The sequence below is a fragment of the Xiphophorus maculatus genome, chromosome 23 (genome assembly GCF_002775205.1).
Source record: "Xiphophorus maculatus strain JP 163 A chromosome 23, X_maculatus-5.0-male, whole genome shotgun sequence".
Lineage (NCBI taxonomy): Eukaryota > Metazoa > Chordata > Actinopteri > Cyprinodontiformes > Poeciliidae > Xiphophorus > Xiphophorus maculatus.
In genome coordinates this window covers 22519427-22536174 of record NC_036465.1, presented here as the reverse complement: position 1 = coordinate 22536174, position 16748 = coordinate 22519427, and the positions used below count along the sequence as shown (strand labels likewise).

Genomic DNA, 16748 nt, shown 5'->3' with positions numbered 1-16748 from the left:
CTTTCTAGAGATTTTAGGATTGTGACGCTTGTGGTGGCAGAAGGTCGGAGCAGCTCTGAGTTTAGTTCTGATCTGTTCTAGACTTTTTTATTGGGATGTTACATGTTTAGTCAACTATTCCCTCTGGTTTTGTTATGCTCGACAGCCGGAAATGTAGCTTAGATTTTTTTTGTTGTTGTTGTTGGGTTTTTTTACAGTTCTTATGGTGTGTAATGATGCCAATAAGGCACTGTTTAAATAACTTGAAGTAGCTGATTAGCATTTTAAAAGCACAAATAATACCTGAACTGTAACCCTAAGTCCCAGAAAAGTTGAAAATGATGCTTCTTGGATGCAGAGCAGGACCAAAGACCAGGCGGGGAGGAGGAAGTTCAAGCCATGTCTTCCATCGGTCCAAAAGTAGAAAGTTCAATTCCCTGACTCCAACGCCTGCCTATAGTGTCAGCATCCACTACAACTCTTTGAATATACTTGGATAATGAGTAGCAACACCAATTAACTTGTATTTTTGAATTGAATTTAACTGAACTAAACTGAACAACACAATTTAGTTACAAGGAGTTGACTGACATCTTTGGCAATGTTGTATATTCATTATAGCTTAAAACTGGATGTGAAACTATAAAGTTTTCTGGAAATAATGCCGTTTAGAAGAGGAGTATCCCAAACATTTAGTTGATTGTCCCTTCATTCTCGTTCCTGCTGTAGAAAAAGACCTCTTGATAAATTTAAGTCGCCAGGCAGGTTTTATTCTTACCTCCTACTCTAACAAAATGTATTTGGCTGAACGAGAAATGCCAGAAACTTAAAGTGATTTGTCTGAGGAAAAACTTTATAGGCAGTCTGGAGAAATGCGATACAACTCCAGGGAAAACTTTTTGTACCTACCCTTTCTCTCCAGCAGGCTACGCCTCACTGACCCCGTTTTTCTGAGCAAGGATGATAAACTGCATGACACCTGCCTGCATTCCCACTGAGAGGGGCCGATAGGGACCGTGTTTCTGGGAGAAACAAAATTCATTTTTAAAATTCTCATCCGCAGTAAGTCTTGTTTAAATACTTGCTCAACTCAATGAACTCCTCAAATGTGAAAGAGTTTGGCATCTACTTCGCCTAAAGTCCAGCCCCGGCCCTAGAGGGCCGCCCTGTTCTGCCATTGTTAGATGCGTCTCTGCCTCAACACAGCTGACTGAAAAGGTCCAACTATCTCCTCAGCATGTCAAGGTTCTGCACAGGTCTGCTCACGAGCCGTCATTGGATTTTACTGTGTTGAACCAGGGAAATAGTTAAAATATGCAAGACACAGGCCCCTGAAGACTGATTTTAGACACAATTAGCCAAAGTTCTCTGACTGGTAACTTTGCAACTTTACAATAATTATTAATCAATGGTAGTCAAACTCATGTAACAATATGTGTTCGATTGGATATTACATTATTTATGCAGGGCTTTGTAAGAATATTCACAGAACTTAAACTTTTTTCCTTTTTGTACATTTTCTTACATTACAGCCATATATTCAATGTATTGTGATTTTATGTGATAGCCCAACACTAAGCACAGTATTAGTGACATGTGTAAGAAAAAGGATTCTGGGTTTTCAGAAAATTTCCAAATTGGAGTTTTTCTTGATGGCTTTCATTCAGCAGTCAACTCAAGCTCCACGTTTTCAAAGCAGTTGTAACTCACAGGCCTAAACGGTGGCACTCATGGTCAGAGTGACACATTTTCATTTGAAAAAGGTTCTAACTGAGCTAAAAAGAAATTAAATATGAAACAAAACAAGCATTCCCTTCAAACCATCATTGTATAGTGCTTTTCTTGTCTGTGCCATTTGTTATCTTTCTACATAGCCTCTGTCATGTTTTCATTCTTGCAAAGAATTGTGTCAAGGATCAGAAATTTTTCGATGCAAACTGTGTTTATTCCATGACAATGGAAAATTTAACTACTGTAAATATTACAGAGGTGGTAAATTAGTTAATTACAGTGGTAAATTTTTGTTAAAATAAACAAAAAAACAACAAAGAAAACGATACAATTGGCCTTTAAGGCCAAAAAGAAAATCTGATGTGATGCTGGAAAAGAATATTGTTGTGTGCAAGTTGTGCAGTGAGCAGTTGGCCTATCTTCGAAGCTACTCAAGCCTAAAATACGATCTCGAAGCCAAACGTGTTGCAGCAAGCACAGATGTCCCCAACGCAAACGTCAGCATCCACAGTTCCATGGAGGAGCTTTCTGCTTTGTGAGAGCAAGCGTTTAGGCACCCCCAAATGGCTGTCATAGGACATGCAAGGATTTCTCAAAGAATCAAAGCAACACTCCAGGTATGTTTGTGATGAGGGAATAACGTCTAATATGATATAAAGCTCTTCAAAGTTGACTTTACATAAAACACCTCCTTTAAACAAGAAGAGTATAATCTTAGGTTCTTCTCTACACATTATTTCCATATGCAGGGCCTTGTTAAAGATTTTTTGTCACGTTACAACCAAACATGTCTGCCCACCTAAACTGACAAGCTGGTTTAAGAGAACATCCACTAAAGAACTGCAGTGTGGGCAGCGTAAAAACCTGAATGAAAATGTCAAAAAGGCTCACAAAGCAAATGGATCTCAGTGAAGTTCTGTGGGTTACTGGACTACAAATCTGACATCTGAAATTTTCAAAGAGAGTCATCAAAACCAGAGTGCAGGTGGCCAATTTTAACACTTACACACATGCGACTTTCTTCTGTCCATGTGTCACACATGTATCCCTCTAGCACATGTGGGCGCGTGTGGGAGTGTATGTGTGTGTGTGTGTGTGTGTGCGCGCTCCTTGAAACATTACATCACCACAGCATTCTCATTTCCCTTTGTTTATCTACCTTCCAGTCCATAAAATGAGATCACTTCACTGATTTCATTCCAGTTGTTGTGGTTCGAGGGCATGTAGGAGGCATTCCAGTGCACAGACACAGATCACAAGTCTGTACACAGACTCTCATCCAGCTGTGCAATTCCTAACAGCTGCACAACAGTGAGTTATGACACTTGAGAAAGAACACCAGACCCGCTCAATTAAATTTTAACTTATGCTGACGGGGAGGGCTCTTGTGCAGCAGCAAGAGTGATTTAATATTATTGCTTGAACTGTGCTGATGGCATAACTAGCCCAACTACAAACACTTAATTAGGAGCTCTGATGAATATGGCTTCAAATGACTAAGTGGCTTTCCATCTCAAAAGGAAGCTCTTAATCTTATGCAAAAGATTTGTTGCCGTCTGAGGCCCTCTGGTGGTAAGCCTGGAACGCTACAGAAAGGCTAATTTGTCATCATAACAATCAAAAACCATATTGTGTTAGGTTGTATACAAGCCAAATAAAATTTTACATTGCTTTTATTTATGAACGAAAAGAAAATGTTTAAATATGGTATGTGTCTCAACTTTTCAATTCTGAAATCTTTTATTAATTTTCTTTTGCAAAACATCTCCATTACATTCTCTATCATGCTAGATGGAGAATGTTTCAATTGCAGCTCTGGCTGTACATTTAGTGTAGCTGTCCTGCTGGTAGATCAACCTCTGAAATGTTCCTGGGTCTTTAACCTCAGAAAATTGCAGGATCAAATTGTGTGACAAAAATGAAAAATAAAAATAATCATAATTTGTCCTAATTTGACTCTGTATTTAGTTGCATTCATCCTCCTGTCACATCTGTCGATATCAGAGGTCGAATGAAGACAGGCCACTGAAGACTGATTTTAGACACAATTAGCCAAAGTTCTCTGACTAGTAACTTTGCAACTTTACAATAATTATTAATCAATGGTAGTCAAATTCATGTAACAATATGTGTTCGATTGGATATTACATTATTTATGCAGGGCTTTGCAAGAGTATTCACAGAACTTAATCTTTTTTTTCTTTTTTGTACATTTTTTTACATTACAGTCATATATTCAATGTATTGTGATTTTATGTGATAGCCCAACACTAAGCACAGTATTGGTGAGATGTGTAAGAAAAAGGATTCTGGGTTTTCAGAAAATTTCCAAATTGGAGTTTTTCTTGATGGTTTTCATTCAGCAGTCATGGGATACTGTTCTATAAACTCTCTTTTAAATTCCTCCTCAGCTTTATTGCTGACCTGCCAACTGTATTCACATAACAACTGTATTTATACTAACATTAAATTACTCACAGGTTGAACTCTACCAATAAATATTGTGGCTACTGAGTAGTGAAGAAATATTCAGGGTCTTGCCATCCTTTTCATTCAGACACAGGGAAAGAGTGGAGCGTAATGACGGCAAAAGGTTTGCAAACCACAAAGCCCAGTCAACACTCAGAACACAGCGCAGCTAGGGGAAACGAAGGACAGTTTTATTCCATAAAGCCAAACTAACCACAAAAGTATCATGTGTATCATATCAGTATATCATGAAACTGAGAACAAATGTTTTTTCCCCTCTCGTCGTCATCTGCCAGTTTTTATGACAACAAACACTGTGATTATTTTATGATGTCTTTATGGGGATGAAGGGTGGTTTGTGTAGTTGAATTTTGGTAATGACTTTGCCCATTTACTTTCACATTGATTTTTTTTTTTCAGTTTTGTGGACTTGCCCGGTTTTCCTTTTCTATATAGTTCATAGTTTCATTTTTAATTCTCCATACCTGTTTGTTCAAATTTTAGTCTTTCCTGTTTCCTCAAAATTCAGGTATTCCTGTGGGGGAGTCTTCATTGCACATTTTGTGACAAAAATATTTGGCAATATGTATTTCTAATGTGGGGTAAAATCTGAGCTATATATCCTGAGACTATTCATAGTTTGACAGACAGCTGGATTGTAATGACATGTCAGGATGAGGTTATCATTATGCAGTTTTAAGTCCTGTAACAGTATTTTTAAATGCGCTTTTGAATATAAATAATGATTTAAAATGGATTTTTGTACATTCTTTCTCGCTACATTTATAGGACACAACATGTCATGAAGCTTTGGCATCAGAAAGTTGGGCGAAAGAGGATCTGACTCAAAATACAATGAAACATCCAATTACTAACCACAGCGGTGAGAAACCATTTCCATTTGTTATTTGTTATTGTTAAACAGAATTTAAAAAATGCCGCTGTTGTTTTGTTGGTTTTCCAGCCTTGAAAATCTGACTATAACAATGGTCATTTACGAACGTTAATGCAGCATTAACGTTCAACAATTTCTGTAAACAATTAGCATTGTTTTGGTGACTGCATAAAAAAGAGCAGAAAACAAACGACAGGCCAAATAAACAGCCCTGAGATCATTCAGAAGTAGACAATCAATGGTAGACCTAATAAAAATGGAGGCGTAACAATACATCCAGCTCATGAAAGAAAAAAAAACTAAATTGGACTCAGACGGATAAAACAGAAAACTCTGGCCCCCCGTCCTCCCCAACTCCTATTTTGTTTTTTTCTAAATAGGCTTAATCAATCACAAACTGTTTGAAAAAAAATTATTATCAGTGTTGAGCAATCCAGTTAAGGTCCAAATAAGGCCGTTTTTATCCCCATCTCTTTCCACGCTGGTCGTGGTGCAAAGAAATATTTAGTATTTTTGGGTTTTCACAGATAGAATAGATCAGTGGTCTTCAAATCTTCAAACCTCGAGGAACGGTGTCCTGCATCTAATGCATGAATTAGATTTTCAGGGACATTCTTTGACAGAAAATGTTTTTTTATATATGTATTTTTTCAAATGGTAAAAACAGATTTAATAAAATAGTTAACACAACTTTTGAAATGTAATTCACTGTCTACTATTACACCCAAATTTTGTGCTTTGTCTCTAAATTTTCGAAGCATCTTGATTTATACTCTAGTTAGTCTTCTGAAGTTAACTCCTTCTAAACACTTACTGAGCAGAATTTATAAGTGATGAGATGGTAAATGGGAGATTGTGGACTGATCGGGTGTGACTGTTTTAAGGGTTCTAGAGAGGCTAAATAACCAAAAAGAGCAAAGGAATGACTGCAAACACAGATTTACCATGGTTTGTGTTGGATTATTAACACAACATTCCTTTTACTTATATTTAAGTATTTGCAGTTGGGGAAACAAGTAAACATCATCAGTTAAAGTTGCATACCTTCCTAGGCCTGCCTTTCAGTTGAATACATTTGGATTTATGCCCATAGCTTGAGGCAGAATAGCTGGCGCATTTTCCACCAGGCTATGCTCTACTGGCTCACAAACAAATTTTGTCACGTGAAAGAATTCAGCGTTACAAGAACAAGAACTTTGAAGAGAAAGAAAAATGTTTAACTTAAATGTTTTGCTCAAGACAATGTGACAGTTCAGCGTTATTCTTATTCCCCCATTGCTAACTTCCCTATCCTTACTGGTAAGAAAGAAACCCCTACGGCATAATGCTGCTTTTTCTTTAAAGACTTCTTTTTTTTTTCTGACCAAACATTCATAAAGCCCAGCTTTGTTCATGGTGCAGTTTCAGAACAGGGTAGTCGTTCCGTAATGCGTAGCTTTGCAGCACCTTCAGCTCTCATGATTATTATCATGGCATTAACATGCATGAGATGCTCCTGAAGACCTTTTTGTGATGGGGTTAACCATCTTCTGCATGTTGTTGTCTGTTATAGTTTATCTGCAGATTGGAGGAAGTGGTTAGATAAGCCCAAAAGGAAGTTCAGCTCTGGCCTAGGACAACCCCTTTGACCACTTTTAGACAATGTCTCCCACCTCATGCATAAATTTGTTGCAAAACCAGAATGAGTCTTCAGTGACAGATCACAATAACTCAGATACTTCCTCACAGCACCTGATAAGCCTTTTCACCATCACTGCTTCCAACAAGCTTGATTAGGCTTACCCGTAAAATACGGAATCGTCCCGTATTTGGCTGTTGAATTTTGCATCCCGTACTGAACAGATACGGGACGCGCTATGTTTAAAATACGGTATGTTCATTAATATGTTCAGGTATACTTGCATTGGTTTGGCTGCGAGCTAAACAAATGGCTCTTTTTTTCATTTTTGAACAAAATGAAAATGGAAGAAAAAATAAACGTCCTTGCAACCTGACAGTAAACAAGGAGGGACGGCACCAAGTGGAACTGCTGTAGGCAATCATCCATCGGGTCACATGGAAACTGGAGGGTACAAAAACCCGAGAATAGCGCTCTTTAAAGAGTCACCCTGTGAAACACTTTAGTGGAAGTGAGTAACAAAATCATCGATCATTTTCCTCCCAATCCTACGGAAGAGAACTCTGGTTTCTTTGTTTTTTTCTGAGTCACTGAATTTTTTTTTTTTTCTGGGTCACTGAATTATTTTTTAATTTTTTTTCTGGGACACTGAATTTTTTTTTTTTTTTTTCAGTGGCGCTAATCCTCTTCCGTACAATCCAGAAGCATAGAAAACGATGTTGGACTTTTTCTATTCCTGGCAAAAGGGAAATGAAAATGAGAGAACCCTATAAAACTGAGAGGAAGGCAGGAGAGCCATCAAACCTGGGGCTTGAAAATAAGGTCAGTAGACTTCAGACTGTCCTGTAATAATAGTCTTATACTGAATAAAAAAATCTGACTTTTTTGTAATTATGAATCACTGCTACATGCAAGAATTATGTTTAACGTATTGATCTGGATTTGTATGTTTTAAGAAATATATAAAAAGTAAAGAAACAGTCACTGTGGTTTCAGATAAAACTAAATATCAGTCCATTGACTTAAATTCTTGTATTATAAATCTTGGCATCAATTTTATGGAAGGTACATTGTGTTCTATGCATTTTTTTGATTTTGTAATTGTTTTTGTTTTTTTTAATTCATGTTGTCTCTGTATGCTTTTTATTCTTTCTTTTTGTGATTCAGATGAAGCTGTTTGTCGTCAGCATCCTGTGTGCATTTTTTCTGGTCGGTAGCCAAAATCCAACAAGTCACTGGACTCTCCAGCCAAACGGTATAGTTCATATTTAGAAAAATATACGAATTCTTTATTGTAAGCACAATTTTCTAGAAACGCAATTACATGACATAACAATAACAATTTTGACGACTGACTCTCTTGTCTCTTTAAAATCTATCATTTAGATGATTATTTATACAGACGACAAAAAGGATGTCATAATTTTCAGTGTGTTACATTGCCAGTGGGTGCAAAGCTCAAAAGGATTAAAAAGAACACATTAACCGTACTCCATTTGTCCTTTAGTGTGCTTTTAGTCTTAATCTCTCTTACCCTGAACTACAGCTAATTCACAACATGCAGAAAATTTTTATTTTCTTCCATTTCTTACATTAACATGTTCCTCAAAAATAGCTAACCTTGAGTATGGTAGCACTTGTGTATGAGATCAGATTTGTTTTTTTTTGTTTTTTTTTTAGTTTCTTACAACCCGGTTGATAGTTTGGGGTGATCAAGCTCAAACCCCTTCAATTCCTTTCAAGTATGATTTTGTCTTTTTGAGTGTATCTCTCACGTTTTTCTTTTTCGGAATATGTGTGGGATTGCCTCCTCATAGTTCTGGTGCTGGAAGTTGATGGCAATCCGGGACAACAGCCGATCAGTTGCCTGGAGATGCCAGAGAATGTTGTGACGAGCGACAACCAGGACGTCATTTGGAAGAAGAATGGAGCAGAGGAGGCGCAGAGAGGAAACTGGTACCTGGTGCGGTTAGTGGAAAGCTTGGGAGGGGGCAACTACACGTGCCACAGCCCGGATGGAGCTCTCCTAAATTACACCGAGGTCCTGATCCAGCATAACGAAACCAAGAGAAGGAGGATTCTTGTCAAAAATCAGCAAGGTACTATCTTGCTCAGTCCTATCCCAAACCAGTGGTCTCAAATGACATTCCTCAAGGGATGGTGTCCTGCAACTTTTACATGTGTCCCTTGTCCTACACGCTTCAACTAAATGGCTAAACTACCCCGCTAGCATGCAGTGGGGTAGTTTCTTATAAACTACTTGTTAGAGCCCCTTAGAGCTCTAACAAGCAAATATTGAAGTAGAGAGGCATCTAAAAGCTGTAAGACATTGACCCTTGAGGACAGAGGTTTGAGACCACTGCCCTAAACATCTCCTGTCATCTTTTTTTGTTTCATCAGAGGATTATTTGAAGTGTTCCACTCAGAACTACAACGGGGAGTTTCGCTGTTCTTGGACATGGCACAGCAATCGTGTTGGCAAAGCTGCACTTATCAAAGCTCAACGGTAAGTTCTCATTACTTGCAGGTGTGGCCCGTCTTTGGCTCTCAGATTTGACACTTTGCTTACCGTAGACAGTGAGACCTTCTATTAATACCTGTTCTTGACGTTCTCTGCATGGTCTGAACAAACTCACTTGACCATTTCAGCATGTCTGAGGGCCAGAACAGCCACTGCTCTGTGGAGCCCAGTCGCCACCAGTGGATGTGCTCGTCAGCTCAGAGCAACTTCAGCTGCTCTGTGGACGACAGCGGGTCTGGTATTTCCTGCCTGGACTGGCAGCACTGCCCATACGCCGAGGAGAGACGGCAGGTCCAGGTCACTGTCTTTGTTAGGACCGATCAGTTTCTGCTGGAGAGCTACTCTAAGCGGTTTTACTTGTCGGAAATAGGTGAGACGCTTGTCGCTTTGCCTTGCTTTATGAATGTGATTTCTAATCTCTATGTGTTTGGATGCTCTGAATTTGTATTGTTTTTGTTTGCGCGTCCACCCCTGGTCAGTGAAACCAGACAAGGTGAGGATTAGCAAGGTGAACAAAACCTTGGTAGAGTGGAGTTACCCGAGCTCCTGGAACACGCCGTACTCCTACTTCCCTCTGACGTTCCAGGTCTCACAGTTCAGCCGTCAATGCAGAAAGTGTGAAAACCCATGCACAGAGCTGAAGCACTCAAAGGTAAAAATGATTCCTACAGTGGATGAGTTAAAGCAGTGTAAAAAAAAAAAAAAAATTTATAATGGATCAAATGATTAGAGAAACAATACATAGCCTTTATTATTTTATGTGTATTTTCTAGACCTCGACATTGTCTTCCTCTGACGTCTGCCAGCTTAAAGTGAAGCAAAAGATTAAGGTTGTGTGTGTCCGAGCGAAGGATGCGCTCTGTGACTCAGAGTGGAGCGAATGGACCCACGTCAGGTTAGTGCCTCTCAGTGGTGACCCCCCCTCCTCCACCTCCATCCCCTCTGTGAAACTGAGACATTCTGACATCACCGTTTCTCTGCATGTCACACTTTTCTCTTCCTCCCAGTAAAACTGCACACATCTTCATATTAGCTGTAATTCAAAACTGGCTTACTTCTGCTTTTTGTACCTGGGTACCTGCCAACATGTGTCCCTGTGTGGTTTTCACACTGTTTTTAGTTTCTGCAGAAACTTTGGTGTGTTGACGTTGAGTGAGTAATTTATTGTCTTTCTGTTACAGATTGAAAAGGGATGAGGGGAAACAGAAAGAGGGAACAGCAGCAATGAATGATACAACTTGAGGAAAGAGGATCCTAGTGGACATCCTATACTGTTTGTCCCACTTTTAACTTATTAAATAGTGCATCGTTTGTAAGCTATAAGTTATTAATATATAATTTAATAAAACAAGGTCGCAAAGTTGCTTGATTTTCTTCACCGTTTTTGATGTGTTGCATTTCTTTCAATGTTGCAGTTGCTATAATCGAGCTTCCAGGACTAACTATTTTATTTAACTGAATTTAATTTATTTTTTTTATTTGCACAATTCTTGTATTTTAGAGACAGCTAGACATTTTTTTTTTTTTGGACAATTGGTGCCCATGACGTCTGCTGCTTTGGGTTTTACACCTTTTCCCAAACCAAATAAGTCACAGCCAGACTATTTGTTTTGTTTTTTTATTGAAACTCCACTCCCTTTTTTATGACAGTGCACTTTGAACTGTATTTGTTGAACATTTACCATCATCAGACATTTCCAGCTTCATATAACACTTTCTATACACGGCACCAAATCACGTTTATGAGAAATGCCGTTTGTTCTGCCAGTTCTGTCATAAAAAGAGCTTTGAGGGAAACAGGCAAATAGGGCAGTGACATAATAGAGCAGACATCACACTCCCTCTATCAATAGTAACGTAATATGAAAACTGAGCTCAGACATGGTTCCTCAAATATCCCGTGAGAGGAAGCTCTCATACTACAACGCAATAGTAGCTTTGATGATCTAACTGCAGCACTTTACCCTTTAAAGAAATGAAAGCACTCATGGCTCAAATGTTTCAGCGTCTATCACTGCCGACAATATTTTCAGTAACACTCTTTGTGCGACCTCAAACCTTTGATTCGTTTTTGATGTTTCATCAAATCAGAGGTCACCAGTAACATGACTGCTTAGGCCAGAGTTCATTGAATCACTGCAGTGTTAACTAAGTGTGTGAGCTGTGACCAAGACAGCCTAGTTATGACGACTCTGTCAGGATCTGTGTTTTTCTATGTATTTATTTTGAGTTTCCATGTTGTCCTGTCTTCCCCTTGATTAGTTCCCAGGTGTGTCTCGTTCCCTGATTACCCTCCTGTGTATTTAGTGTCACCTGTGTGTCTGTGTCTTTGTCGGGTCCTTGTCAGCGTTATTCTGTTGCTATGTCCACTGGGTTCACCTGTTGCTACCAGGGTTGAACCTTGGCTTCCGCTCTGCTCAGCTGTGCTGCCAGGTGTTTGGACTATGTTTTCTGGATTATTTAACATTAAACCTTCATCGCTCATCTTACCTGGGTCTACAAGCGTCTGCCTCACACCGTACCTCATGACAGACTCTTTGCCATGAACAGTGCAGATGTCAATCATGAGTGACTTGTGAGTTTGTCAAGATACATAGCAGATGTCAGGTTTCTTTTTTTCTCTAAAATACCACAATACATCTAGAAGTCTCTGTGCATATTTAAATTATTTTCTGTTTATTCAGTATGAGTGTACATAGCATTATATATACGGGGCAATGGTGGTATCGATTCCCGGTCCACCTGCCCTCGTCGTTTGTGTCCCTGGCAAGACACTTCACCCGCCTTGCCTGATGGTGTTGTTCACATATAGATGGAGCTAAATGCACGGAGGAAAAAGAAAAAGATATAGACTAACAAAAAGAATATTTTTGTGTTAAAATGGCCCAGAAAAAGTCCAGACCTAAATCCAAGAGAGCATTTGTGGGAGGACTTGAAGTTGCAGTGCAGAGACATAATCCATCTAATTTAAGCTTGAATTATTTTTGTCAAGAAGAACCAACATTTCAGACTGTAGATGTGCTCACTGGTAAAGACCATGTCTTTTTAAAGATGCTTTTCGGTTCTCATGGCATTTAGTTTTTGTTCCTATAAGAATGGAAAGACTTGCGGCAAAGGCTCTAAACCGTGACGGTCACGTTGCGGACTGACGTCTCTGAGTAGGCTTTCAGCTGCAGTGAAAAGTAGCGCTACAAAGTACTGACCCAAGAGAGATGCATAAAAGTGCCTCAATTTTCTGAGTTTATCTTGGTGTCAGTCTGTCACATAAAATCCCAATAGAATACGCAGAAGTTTTTGACCTGGGTTGGTCTTTGTAGGCCTGAAATGATGCTTAAAGTAAACAGCTGACAAGGAGATGCTGAAGGCTCAGAGCAGGAGTAACAGAGAAGGAAGCTCGAACTGCTGGATGATGTCTGAGACTTCACTGGTCTTTAAGCTGGAGTTGAGATTTTATTGTTAGTGGGATACAGGCAGAGTGGAAGATTTAAAGAATGTTCACTGCTTGCTGTAATCCTGGATATGTCGTCCAAATAGAGCATCCCCACACACTTTAACTGACAGATCAGAGGGTTTTTTAAAATTTTATTTAAAACAAATATTGTTCTTGTTCTGAGTTTCCCACGCATTATTAACGTTTCAGTTCTTCAAACATAAGAAAAAATCTACATTTATTCACGACAGTCTTCAAAAAGTTGCAGCAATATAGTTTCCTTTCCACATTTCTAGCTTCCCAACTACATATATACACATTGATATTATGTAGTTTAAACCTTCGTTCTAAAAATCAGTATGATAACTCATTTTCTCTTACAAAACAGAAAATTGCTTTAATTTGAATCTTTCATTTTACAGATGTCATAAGTTTGGAGAAGTGGAGCTAATTTGTGATTTTTAAGCCTCCTTCCTCAGTACAAGGGGACTTTTTGTTATGGATGAACACAGAAGGACATTACACCAAAATGTGTGTTTGTCGTTCTGAAATAAAATCAGATCTAGATGATGAAAAATTCCTAATTAGGCAGTCACATTGATACGACCTGTACCGACTTTCCACCTCACATGGGAGGAAAGCCCAAACAGACAACCTCGCACCTGCAATGTTCATTTTTTGAATGACTCCGTGGGTCAGGAGGTTGTGGTGAACACACTCCTCACTTCCCCATCTATACACAGAAAGGCCTTGTGATCTAACCCCTTTAAGGCCAGATGACAAAAAGAGGAGCTAATTCTGAGTCCCCTTGGCCTTTTCATGTTTAATGGTTCACCCTTGACATATTATTTGGGAAATATCCCTGCCTTTATTCCTCCAGTTTTCTTGTAACTATGCAGTAAGTTAAAATAAATACGGAGAATATATGGAGAAACATTTTGTTCAAAATGAAGTTGTTGCTGAAGTTGGGTAATATATTTTTGAAAGAGCTCCTCAAATAATTGGATTTTTGTCTCAGTTATTTCTCTAAATTTAAAGTAAAAACAATTATCATCTTCAGATATGTTTTCATATTGAGGAAAATTTAGCAGATGTACAGTATGTTATTTTCTCAAAACAGTTACTGAAAATGTTGCTTAAATTGTATTTGATTGTACTGTAAAGACACTGTGAATGGTTTTTCCATAACGTAACAACAAAAGTCACATGATTTCTCTGACAGCTGTTGTTTTCTGATGTCGGCTAAGTGATAAACATAAAACAGAACTGTAAAAATGTACATACAGCACTTTGGGGGGAAAAAAAAGGTCCATGATGGTTTTTTTGTTTTTAAAGAGACAAAATGTGAAAAGTTCCAGGGGTATGTACACTGTTAGCCTTTGCTGTATTTTTTACAGTTAAATACCACAAAATGCCCAGTAAAACTACCATAAGACATCTTTACAAGTAGTTACTGTAATTTGCATTGCATTATGGGTAAAGTACATAGTATTACAGTAACTTACTGTATGTTTTGAATTTGCAGTAATTTACTGTTTACACATTACAGTAGTGGTACTGTACTTATAATATACAGAAATAATTATATTTGATTTCCAACGGTCATCATAGCTGCTTCATCGTGGTTCCCTGTTTCTGTATTTTTACTCCTTTACTGGTTAACATATTTTTAAGGCAGAAAGAGAGCATGTACTTTTGTTTTTTTCACATCCTAGCTAACATTAATATGCAGTTTATCAAGCGTGGCTTCGCTTCCAACCAGCTTTTTCTCTCCAAGTCCAAGTGCAGCTCTGTCTCCGTGCTGTGGGCTCACACTGCTTCAGCTCTTCAAGACAGGTAAAAAAACACTTCTTAGAAAACTGTTTGAAGCCAAAGCCTAGTCTGGAAATGTACATTTTAGATGGAGTTAACGTAACTTATAGCATCATGCTATAAGTTAGCATTATAGCATGAGCTCGTTTGTGCTGGTTAGCCTGGTAAAATAACGTTACCTTTACGTTACTAACTCTGGTGTTTTATATAACTGGCATATTGCAACCTTATAAGTTACATGTCTGTAAATGAGGTGAAAGAAAAGGAAATATGATGGTGTTATTTTTTGAGCTGGTTCGGAATTAACGTTAGCTAAGGTGCTAATTTTACCGTTGAAGGTTTTAGCTTGACTTTTGCCGCTTAATCTTCCTCGGGCGGCTTTAGGTTGAGATGAGCTCAGTGCTGAGTGTCTGTTAGCATTGTTGTTACATCCTTTGTCGAACAATATAACCTTAACTAATAATTGATCCTCCCCCCGCCCCCTTTTTTTGTTACATCTAATGACTGTTCATTTGTTTAAACCATGATCTTGCAAATGTTAAAAGTGCAGATTAGCTACAGTAGGTCAGCAAGGATGAATTTCTAACATTGTTCTTTTTTTTCCTTTTCTTCAGATGACCTTTTTTTTAACTCCCAAGCTTTTTCCCTCCAAGTTTCTGTGCAGTTCTGTCCTGCTAACATAGCTTCATCTCTTCAAAAGACAAGACAACAGGTAAAAAGACAGCTCTTCAAACATATTTGAATCCACAAAATAGTCTGGAAATGTAGAGGAGCAGCTAACCTAATCTATAACTTTGAGCTTGCTACAGCTGGTTAGCCTGCTAAAGTACCATTACATCTCCAACATAGTGTATAAGAGTCTGTAAATGAGGACAAAGGTTGAAAAACATTAAAGTAGTTTCTGTTATTTTTTGAGTTTGTTCAGCCACAGTGGCAGGTGGACCAAAAAAGTTAATTTCCAACCCTGGTTACATATAAGGACTGTTCACATGTTTAAACCATGCTCCTGCAAATTTAAAGTTAAGTCAGTACTAACAGGTGCAACTATGTACAGGTGTAAATTCTGCAGCATTTGTACTTCAGAATTTACAGAATTTTGTAGTCATGTGAAGAAACATCAACACACAGCTAGTTATTGGTTTGCATGTGGAATAGAGCAATGTCCTGCTTCCTTCAGAACATTTTCTGCATTCAGGTCCCACATGCACAGGAGTCACCGCCATTGCAGAAGTCAGACTGAACACTTGTGGAACTGTACTTGTGGAATGTAATGCTTTAAAAAATGCATTTAGCCCCACAAACTGTCATTCACATCCGCTGTTTCAGAGTGGTAGCAGGATGTAGGGGTAAAGTCTAGTCTAGTCTCCGGGATGAGGTTCTCAAAAACCTGTTGTAATCTGGGTGAACTGGCCCTTTAAATATAAATTACTACCAGTAATTCATATTTAAGAGAGTATTCCTTTTATGTTTTAAAGGTATCTTCCACCAAGATGTCTGTTGAAATGGAAATGACCTTACCCACTACACCAAGGGTAATCATGAGGAATATTTTCTATCACTATAATTTTTTTGTAGCAATGTATGTAATTGTTATGGTAGTCTGTACTTTTACTCACTAGCGTTAGCCTGACAAGGGTTTGTCTATTTTAGGAAATAGCTTGATGTCTGCAACCCGGTGGATGGTCAGTATGGAGGAGAAGGTATTTTTCGAGCCTGAGCAACTACATGACTTTGCCAGCGTCCTTGCTGTCTTTTTTGGGTCATATTATGTCTTCAATCTGGAGTATCAGGAGTCAGCATCCACCACGCTGGAGATGATACAACGGCAAGTACTCTACACCAAGCCATTTATGAATTAAATTTAATGACAGTTTGACTGATGGTGAAGAACCATAGCTGATTGCTGTATTGTACGTCTTCATTAAAAATTACAATTAATATATTTTATTTCTGTTAAAAGATTCTTTGTGAGGATCAATCCAGATGTTGGTACCAAATGCACAGCCAAAGTCGGTACAAGACGGGAAGTCTTGTCAAGAGGAAAGTAGTCAGTGTCAACTCCCAGATCACCACCTTCTTCCAACGACTTGCTGAATTTGAATGGAGGACTTCCAACTAGGTAAGTATTTTACCAAATGTAAATGTTTATTATTTTGTTGTCTTTTCCTCCTATCTTGCATGCTCTGACTTTACTTTAACCTTTTTAATATGATTTTAATGATTATTTATACATGGCATGTGATTCCTACACAATAGCCCTTTAGAGTAGCCTGCATCTTTTCTGTGTCCGTGG

At 38.4% G+C, this 16748-nt stretch overlaps 1 protein-coding gene across 1 annotated transcript; it reads left to right on the top strand.

Moving 5' to 3' along the window:
- The first annotated feature begins 7449 nt into the window (after positions 1 to 7449).
- On the top strand, positions 7450 to 10577 carry LOC102220488 (interleukin-12 subunit beta-like). Its single transcript, XM_005795424.3, has 8 exons — positions 7450 to 7514; positions 7860 to 7947; positions 8510 to 8791; positions 9093 to 9198; positions 9342 to 9583; positions 9693 to 9865; positions 9987 to 10108; positions 10395 to 10577. Exons 2-8 carry the CDS (start codon positions 7860 to 7862, stop codon positions 10453 to 10455), a joined length of 1074 nt encoding a protein of 357 aa, XP_005795481.1. The 5' UTR covers positions 7450 to 7514; the 3' UTR covers positions 10456 to 10577.
- Positions 10578 to 16748: the final 6171 nt, after the last annotated feature.

Coding starts and splice junctions, on each gene's coding strand:
- LOC102220488 (XM_005795424.3), top strand. CDS start 7,860: ATGAAGCTGTTTGTCGTCAGCATCCTGTGTGCATTTTTTCTGGTCGGT. Junction 7,948..8,509: donor CTGGACTCTCCAGCCAAACG/GTATAGTTCATA, acceptor GCCTCCTCATAG/TTCTGGTGCTGGAAGTTGAT. Junction 9,584..9,692: donor GTTTTACTTGTCGGAAATAG/GTGAGACGCTTG, acceptor ACCCCTGGTCAG/TGAAACCAGACAAGGTGAGG.